The 9,476-nt window shown below is 30.4% G+C and overlaps 3 protein-coding genes across 3 annotated transcripts in view; 1 reads left to right on the forward strand and 2 right to left on the reverse strand.

Annotated features, from left to right (window-relative positions):
• Window positions 1–5,935, forward strand: part of LOC108572837 (GPI ethanolamine phosphate transferase 1-like) — a 7,536-nt gene extending 1,601 nt beyond the window's left edge. The window contains exons 6-13 of the mRNA XM_017935155.1: window positions 2,797–3,094; window positions 3,172–3,392; window positions 3,453–3,672; window positions 3,772–4,057; window positions 4,128–4,572; window positions 4,639–4,975; window positions 5,044–5,434; window positions 5,516–5,935. Of these exons, the coding sequence (XP_017790644.1) occupies window positions 2,797–3,094; window positions 3,172–3,392; window positions 3,453–3,672; window positions 3,772–4,057; window positions 4,128–4,572; window positions 4,639–4,975; window positions 5,044–5,434; window positions 5,516–5,935 (2,618 nt within the window). The remainder of the gene's footprint in view (window positions 1–2,796; window positions 3,095–3,171; window positions 3,393–3,452; window positions 3,673–3,771; window positions 4,058–4,127; window positions 4,573–4,638; window positions 4,976–5,043; window positions 5,435–5,515) is intronic.
• On the reverse strand, window positions 1,278–2,122 carry LOC108572901 (putative OPA3-like protein CG13603). Its single transcript, XM_017935235.1, has 2 exons — window positions 1,929–2,122; window positions 1,278–1,771 (listed from the first exon to the last, which is right to left on the reverse strand). Exons 1-2 carry the CDS (start codon window positions 2,068–2,070, stop codon window positions 1,278–1,280), a joined length of 636 nt encoding a protein of 211 aa, XP_017790724.1. The 5' UTR covers window positions 2,071–2,122.
• A 327-nt stretch (window positions 5,936–6,262) lies between the features above and the next one.
• On the reverse strand, window positions 6,263–9,090 carry LOC108572905 (splicing factor 3B subunit 2). Its single transcript, XM_017935239.1, has 4 exons — window positions 9,048–9,090; window positions 8,680–8,823; window positions 6,416–8,527; window positions 6,263–6,344 (listed from the first exon to the last, which is right to left on the reverse strand). Exons 2-4 carry the CDS (start codon window positions 8,701–8,703, stop codon window positions 6,276–6,278), a joined length of 2,205 nt encoding a protein of 734 aa, XP_017790728.1. The 5' UTR covers window positions 8,704–8,823; window positions 9,048–9,090; the 3' UTR covers window positions 6,263–6,275.
• Between the last annotated feature and the right edge of the window lie 386 nt (window positions 9,091–9,476).

The following is a 9,476-nucleotide window of genomic DNA, read 5'->3' on the forward strand; positions in this document are numbered from 1 at the left end:
TATTTCTGAAACTAGTCTACATTTTCTTGGTTTTTCGCTTGAATTTCAAGATTTATGCGATCTTTAATTTTTTTCGCGTTTCTAACGCTATCCAGACTTACTTTATTTGATTTTGTAATGGAATGTTATTTGAAGAATGAGTGTTTCACAAAAGGAAATGAGTGTGGAGTGTGAGGGAGAAAGGAATAGGCTGTAAAATGCCATAAAACAATACTGGCATATTGTAACCTTTTGTAAAATACATTTTGTCCACTTATCTTACAATAAATAATTGATTTTTTGATAAATAATTTATTTTTCCTGATGTTGAAGTCTTTTCCTTGATTTCTGTGGTGGCCTGAAAGTTCAATCTGTAATTAACACAAAAAGAACATTAATTTTTAAATTTTCAATAAAAGTTATAAACAATTTCTAACTAATCTATTGTCTGCAATTGTTAATTCAATATGAAATTTGTAAATTGAGTTATTTTATTAAGTTAAACCATGCAACAAATTTATTTAATACTACCAATAATTGTGAACTACCATCTAAATTATTACTTAACAAGAAATACTAATTATTCTTTAATTAAAGTATTTCAAAATAAACGAGAAACTTTATTTTACTCTACATTATTAGTAATGTTGAAGCAATTAAAAATGTACTGTAAGTATCAATTTTAAACATAAAATTATGCACTAATTTATAATAACAGTTATTAAAAGCGAAAAATTCAAAGAACTTCTATTTTAAAAACCAACTAACCTGATAATACTTCATTCCTGACGATGCTCTCGACGATAGTCTCGATCCTTCCGCTTTGAACGCCGATGGTAGGACTGAGCAGAACAATCCCTCTAGTCTTTCTTAGAACCCTCAAATTAAACTCTTCGAATCAAAAACATTGTGATTTCTAATGTTCCTCCCGTTGAAATACCATTCGATTTAAAGTATGCAGCCTGCGACAATATTTTCAAGATTCGCTAACAATTATTTGGAATTGCTGTTAAGGCATTCCTTACTAGTTTTGAGAATTATTGATGATAAAAAAGGGCAGTGAAATTATATGAGTAAGAACATAAATAGCAAATACTCAATGTCCTCAATAATGTACAATTTGCTAATGTAAAAATTACTGTATGTGGATTTAATTATATACAAAGTCCTATGTATATTGTGGGAAGTATTTCTTATGTACACTATAATATTATGAATGTATTTGTTGCTTTTTAATATTATTAACATTATACCTCATACTATCACAATCATTAATAAAATTTGAAGTAAAAATACAGTTAACTGAGTTTGTCTGATTTTACATTATCTTTATAATAGACTAAAGCACGATCAATTATTGATACATTTTCATTTTTTGAATTAATATTATTTTGATTTTCATTAACATGAACATTTTTCACTTGTTGATTTATTTCTTTTACTACTGGCTTCACAATCAATTTATGCTTTGTGTGTTTGGCTAATTCTTCAACAGCTTCATATAGATATTGGATTTGATTTTCTTGTTGAGATGTAATTCTGTTTAAATTTTCAATTTCATTTGTAAATGTTTGTATTTGTTGAAGACGTGCTTCTTCTTTTTTTGCTTCTTTTGCTACTTGGCGGTTATACTCCAATATTAAACAACCACCAGCAACGCTAAAGATGATAACCTCACCCATCAAATTAGCTCCCAATTCTATGGCCATTGTTTCATTCAACTTTGCAACTTTTGTGGGCTTACCAAGATTCATTACATACATTTTACCTTTTACTTCTGCCCAATGATAAACTGTAATTAAATTATAAATATATAAAATACTGTTATCTAGTTATGAAAAGTATTTTCATATAGCTAATATTAATGATGACATCAATAATGATTACATCATAATCAAATTGAATATAATTTTAAATAATTGCCTTTAACAAAAATTTATTTTACTTACATTGCGCCGGCGGTATAATAAAGTACGTTCTAAACACAGGATGATTCTTTGCTTGGTTAACAATAAACTTTGCTAAAGGTTTACTAATTTGTTTAACAAATAAAACTCCCAATTTGAGAGCCGGAAAAACACCCACTACCATTATTTTCTAATTTTATTTTTATTTATACAATTAAATTTGAAAATCACACCTCGTATCTAAAATCATATGTAAAAATCATAGGCATGAGCAAGTATTATACATATCTTAAACACGTTTTAAGTGTAGCTGAAATTACTTCAGAGTATAGCAGACGGCCATACTGACGTGATTCTAGAACAACGTGTAGTATATGGAAGTTACATTTCTATATTACTTATAGGTTAAGAAAAATTTATATATGTTTTCAGGCTTATAAATAGTTTTTTATTTTTAAATATTTATATTGACGTACAAAAATATATATAAAATACTTTTTAAGTATCAGGTACATATATTCATTTACGAATTAGCATTAATTAATTTCATGCGTACTGCACCTTCTTGTTAAAAAGTGGCTATGTTTATACTTTTGACATATATATGTCGTTGAAATAAAAAATTAAGAATAAAACGATGTGGATAATCAAACTTATTATATTGAAATGATAATACATTAAAAGTACATTTTTTCTTATATCATACTTTCAAAATTTTTAGTTTGTATAATCTTTTCAAATTATGAGTAGATTTACTTTATCATTTTTATGTCAATTTGTACACTATGTAAAAATTAATTGAATAAGAAAGGGGTAAAATATAAAATAACAAGAACACAGTATTAATTTGTGTATATCAAATCATGAACTTCATGTTAATTATATAGGTTATGTGATTACTAAAAAAAAGTGAATATTTGGAAAATTCTTAGTACAATATGTTTGTTGAAATTGCATTTATTAATTGAAACAATGTACAATAAGAAATTTAATATAGTGAATAACAACTATTTGTTTATAATATGGGGTCTAACAATGCATTTAATATTATTATGGGGTGTACTTGATGTGAATTTTCATTCTCCTATTATACAAAAACTACCAAATGTACCAATTTTAAAAAATGCACCAGCAAAAAGAATGGTTCTATTTGTAGCAGATGGCTTAAGATTTAGAACCTTCATTGAAACTCCTCCAACATTTCTAAGGTATTATAAATCATTTTTAAAATGATATTTGAAACTTGATACATTTTACATCTAAAATTATATAATTTTGGTTTTAGACATGTAATGAAAAATAAAGGTATTTGGGGTATATCTCATACTCGAATGCCAACAGAATCTAGACCAGGAATTGTTGCAATTTGTGCAGGATTATATGAAGATCCTAGTGCTATTTTTAAGGGATGGAAAGAAAATCCTGTTGATTTTGATTCTATCTTTAATCAAAGTCATTTTTCATGGGCATGGGGAAGCCCTGATATTATACCTATGTTCACAAAAGGTATTACAAATTCAGATAAAATGTTATGTAATTAAATTAAATTTATATTTCAAAAAATAGGTGCAATGGCAAATATACATGGTGACAGCTATCCCCCTGAGTGGCAGAATTTTGATATTATGCATGGTCAAATTTGGCGTTTAGATTCTTGGGTATTTGACAAATATATTGATTGGCTTAGAGAAGAAGCTTACAAATTTAAGAACACTGATCGTGTTATTTTATTTCTTCATCTCCTTGGTTGTGATACTACAGGACATACAGCAAAGCCTTATTCTAGGTATTGAAAATTAAGTAATTCATATTTTTGACATAAAAATTAAATTATATGTTTAATAAGGTTATAATTTCATTAGCTTTAAATTAAATTTGAATGCAGAGAATATGTTGATAACATGAATTATGTTGATCGAAAAATAGAAGAGGTTGTACAAATGACAGAGAATATTTTTGAAGATAATGGTACGGCGTACATTTTCACAGCTGATCATGGAATGACTGACTGGGGATCACATGGAAGTGGTTCTACAGATGAAACAGAAACTCCATTAATTGTTTGGGGTGCAGGAGTTAATGTATTTAATATTCTTCAAAATATAGAACAGGTTGACATTACCCCACTTATTTCATCTTTAATTGGTGCTCCAATTCCTGTTAATAATGAAGTATGTATAAGAATAATATTAATTGTAATATTTCTTAATCATTTATGTATCAACATGCACAATTTTTCAGGGTGTTTTACCATGGCAATATTTAAATGTTACTAATCTTAAATATATAAATTATGCTTTATTAAATAACTTAAAACAGTTAACATACCAAGTAAAAGCAAATCGTAAAATGAATTGTGAGAACAATGGATTTGCAGATTGGAGAGAAGTAGAATTAGATATGAAAATTTCTACATTGGATAAATATCTTCAAACAGAAGATTCAAACGAAACATTGAAAGAAATAGTTGATACAATTAAACTAGCTAAACAGTCTTTATTATATTTTCGACAATACCAAAGAACACGATTTTTAATATACTTGTCCATAATGTGGCTAGGATGGATAATATTATTATTTTTTAAAATAAGTGGAGCTAAACGACCTATTGTTCGTTCTTTTACTTTATTAATAATAGACATTGTCTTTATAATCCTGTTAATTATGATATTTATTGAGTATAAAGGTACAATATTTAATGATTATTTCTAATTATTCGAAAAAGTATCACTTCTAATTTTAAATGAAATAGTTTCAGATTGTGATAATTGGAGATTACCCTGTTATGCATATTTAGCTATAATCTCTTTTTGGTTAGCTATTCGAAGTGCAATTATGTACTCGATAAAATTAAAAGTGTATAATAATAAATATTATTGGGCAATGATTATAGAAACGATAATTTTATTGATAACAATTTTTATTGGATTAACATATAGGTCTGCCCTTAGCATAGGGATGTTATGCACTACTCTTGCTCATAAGATGGTGTTAAAAGATTCTCCAAGTTTGTTTCTTTGGACAGCTTTATCTTTAGCTGTTTTTCCATTACTACCTGTTGTAGAACCATATCCTCGAATTTATATTGTGTAAGTTCAAATTGTTATTAAATCATAATACTTTTGTAATTAAATATAATTTAAATATTCGTTTTCAGACTTCTCAGTGTATGTGCCGTAACTGCAATAGTTATATTAAAAATGCAATCGAAGTATAGAAAAATAGTAGAAATTTTTCGGCTAATAATTACTGGTTTAACGTATTTAGAATTTATAGATGGTCGAAATTGGATATCGTGGGTGATTTTATTAACAACACCATTATTTATTTTCACTTATCCTACACAATTAAAGAAAAGAATGCAAGGAATTATATTGGGCCTTTTCTGTCCACTTGTTCTATTATCAGCATCTTATGAACCTTTCTTTTTTATAATTCTTGCATTACATTTATCTTGTTGGCCGCAATGGAATATGCTTTTTACTCAAAGATATCAAAATACCAAAAATCTTTTAACAATGGAAGAATTACTCAAAGCAGCAATTTTTGTATCCTTTTGCGAGAAAATATTTAAATTCAACTCAAGTTATTAAGCAATTACGATTAATATCCTGAACAATTTATTATAGATGTTATATACATTGTTGTGTTTCTTTGGAACCGGAAATATGGCAAGTATCAGTTCGTTTGATCCTTCTTGGACTCGTCATTTCGTAACGGTTTTCTCTCCATTTACAATGCTCTTATTAATACTTTTAAAAATTAGCATACCTTTAATACTAATTGGATGCACAAGTCACACGCTTGGATCTTCAAGCATTTTTTTAGGGGTGCTTTTACTAGGAGACTGCCTATCATTACCACTTATGTACTGTGTTATTCCTCAAGGAAGTTGGTTGGACATTGGTAGTGCTATAAGTAGATTCACAATCGCAATTTGTCTTCCATGCCTTATAGTATTATTGCATTATTTGTCATTTCCTCTTGTAACATTTTTCCCAAACAGATTTAAGTTCCACATTAATTTAAGAAAAAAACATATTGTATAAAAAATATAGATCGTGTAAATAAAGTTGAATAACTTATTTTTAATAAAGTAATGAAGTAAGTATAATTGGTTTTTATTTGATGTAATAAAAAGTTGATACATTGTTACTATCTGTTTTAGAAACTATTGTATTTCCAATGTGTTCACTTTAAAAATTCCATATATTAGAATATAAAACACGAAATTTAATATATTTTTAAATTAGGAAATTTGAGATAGTACTTAATTTCAATGATTCATAATTCAAGACGTACTAGATACACGATATTGATTTAATAATATAACTTCTATATTTTTCAAATAAGTAATTCTTGTTCTTATAATGTGTGAGTTTATTCAACTTAAAATTTAAATTCTTTATATTTCTTTGAAGCTTTTGAATCTTGACTTTGTTGGCGTTTACGTTTGCTCTGTAAAAATGAACAAAATTAGTTTAATGTATTTTTTAATTAATATGTTAAATACTTAATAATACACTTACCTTTTGCCGTTGCACATGATCCTGAAGCATATCGGATAGGTCTTCCCTTCTTAAATGAGCTTGGCGTGATCTCATTGTTTCTTCGTACCGCGATGCCATTGCTTCAGAGTCTAAATCTAATTCGCTTGGATCTAATGCTAATTCAACAGCTCCATCTTTCTCTGTTCTTCCGTCAGATGTTGTTCCGCTCACTCCTCGGCGGGCAGCAATTACAGATGGTGGAGCTTGTCCTCCTGCTGCACCAGTCATATCATATACATGTGTACTACCCATCATGCTTGCTCCAAGACCTTCTGTTCGTCTTTCTTGCAAAACTGTATACAAAGCAGGAGTATCTCCTCCCTCCATTTCACTTTCAATTTTCTTTTTCCTTAATTCTATTGTTTCTGGCGTTTCCAATCCTGCAGGAATTGATGTAATTCCACTAGGTGTTATTAAGCCTTCTGCACCAGGTGTAACCAAACCACTTGCATCTCCATCTCCATCTTTTCCTTCTCCTTCACCTTCTCCACCTTCCTCTGCATCTTCATCTTCATCTTCATCTCCAGAAGATTCTGATTCAGGTTCACCCCACATACCTCTATCAATTTCTTCATCCATATTATCCCCACCTGGAGTACGTGATATGCCAAATACATCTCCGTATAAAGGTCTTCCTGTTTCATCCACAGGAGGTTTTCCCCAACCTCCTGCATGATAACCAAATGCACATCCTTCTGGAATAGGTGCATTCAACCCAGGTATTTTTAAATTAGGGTAACTTGGAGGTGGTCCATAACGTTGCATAGCAATTAACCATGGAGGTGGTACTTTATGACAATTAGGTCCTACTGGCATACCAAGTGCAGTACGTAGTTCATCAGACAATTCTCCAGGTTTCTTTTCCTTTAACCGTGTTTCAAATTCTTTACCCTCATAATACAAATCACCATGAATAGTCATACGAGGTTTAGTTTGCCACTTGAAAAATGCATCATGTAATTTCTGATAATCAATGTCTATTTTCCCAAGTTTAGGTCTTGCCCTTTCTCGCATTTTAGCTTTTAATGTGCGCGTATCGTCTCGTTCTTGGAGGCTTGCCCTCATTTCTGTAATACCTGTACGTTTTATAAAATCTGGTAAATCGAAAGGAGGCTTTTCTATACCACGTTTGCCCTGTAAATATTTCCTTTTAAAGCACCAATGCCTTGGTACAGGTACTGTATTACGGTGAGCTTTTAATTGTACAAGGAGTTTTGGATCTCTAGCTGTAACATCATGCATTTCCACAACATCTGGACGTCCTACAAGCTGTTTTAATTCTGCAACACTCAAACGTGTTAGTCTTTTGAGTTTTCTTTTGGAAAGACGTGGAGCCCCATTTTCTCCAGTCCCTTGCTGTTGTTGTTGTTGATTTGCATCATCATCAAAATCATCCAATGGTGGTATTTTACTAGGTACTGTTCCTGTTGTTTGTAATGTTGTTACTGGTGGATACTGCCCTATTGGTTCTCCCTTCTCTGCCTCAGTAGGTTTAGGTTCAGGTTCTGTTAATTTAAATGCTTCAAAAATTCTAGCAAATTGACGATACATTGGTTCCAAATCATTAACACTTGGAATTTCTTGAATATATTCAATTTCTGGTAAGTCTTCCTTTGATTTGGAGTTTTCTACATTGTCCTTCTTATTCTCTGCTTCTTTTCCTGCATTGTGCTTCTTTCTCTTTTTCTTTTTCTTCTTCTTTATTTTATTCAATTTCATATCTGAATCCTCTGTTGTTGTTTCAGATTCAAGTATAACATCGTCCAATTGAGAAATATCTTCTCCTGCAGTTTCATGATTAGGTGATTTTCTTAAAGAAACTATGTCATTAGGATCTCCTCCTACTTCCTTAGCTCTTTCTGTTTTGAAAGCTAGTGCTTGTTCTAATGCTGCTGGTAATTTAACAGAATCATTGTCTGCATCACGACCTGTGTCATCTGATGAATTCTGATTTTGTAATTCACTTGGTGGACTTACTTTTAAACTTAGTAAGCTGGGTAATGTCTTAGGGGGATCTATTCCGGGTACACCATGATTACTATTTGGAGGCATACTCATTAAAGATGGCATTTGATGAGCCATTTGTTGAGTCTATATTTAAAAATTATGAATTAGAGTTATTGGAAAGAATATGCAATAAGCCAAAATTTATACATATAAAATTATAATAAATATATAAGTTAATACTACAGGAATTAATATGTAAATAAGATATTCTTTCTTCATATAAAAACAAAGCTAACCTCATTTCCTGCCATATTCTCCATGTGTGACGTCACTGGACGTTTGGCTACGGGCCAGCCACCTGGCGGTCGTCGACGCCCTTGCGGTTGTTAGGTGGCTGCTAGGTGGCTACGGTGAGCGCAACGCTCTCGTAGGTCCGATCGCTGCCGAAAGAAATATATATTCCAACTCGAGGATAGTTAGAGGCGTTATGAATAAAGTAAGACTATTTTACGTGTGTTTATGATTCTCCCGTCGTAATTGAAACGAGAAACGCCTTTCGTATATTTTTATTTTAGCGGACAATGCTTTCAATGTTCCGAGTAGTATTAGACAAACGTTGTGCGATGATACACCAAACATGAGGCAAAAGATATCTCTCACTTACGTTCATACGGAGTGTGATAAAGTATATAACCATCTTGTAATGTTAGATTAGTTACGGGAAGTCGGTTGGGGCGCCGTTGGTCTGCCGTCACATCATGTTATTGTTTTCGTTGGTGTTTATATATTACAGACGATTATCGTTTAAAAAGTTTTATGTATTTGCACCTTCAGTACAAAATCCTTTAATAGGAGAAAATTTATTTACACACACAAATGATGCACTGGTGTATATAACATACATAAAAGAGTTATTTGCCGAAAGCATCATAGAAAACGTAAAACACAAATATATTCAAGAGTATGGTTCTTGCTGACGAAAGATTCCAGTCACTTCATTAATCAATTCAAAAATATCGATTATTGAAGATAATAAATTTTAAATATAAAATAAAAATAATATAAAATATTGAAAATAAATTTTTAATTGAAA

The sequence above is a fragment of the Habropoda laboriosa genome, unplaced genomic scaffold (genome assembly GCF_001263275.1).
Source record: "Habropoda laboriosa isolate 0110345459 unplaced genomic scaffold, ASM126327v1 scaffold102, whole genome shotgun sequence".
NCBI lineage: Eukaryota > Metazoa > Arthropoda > Insecta > Hymenoptera > Apidae > Habropoda > Habropoda laboriosa.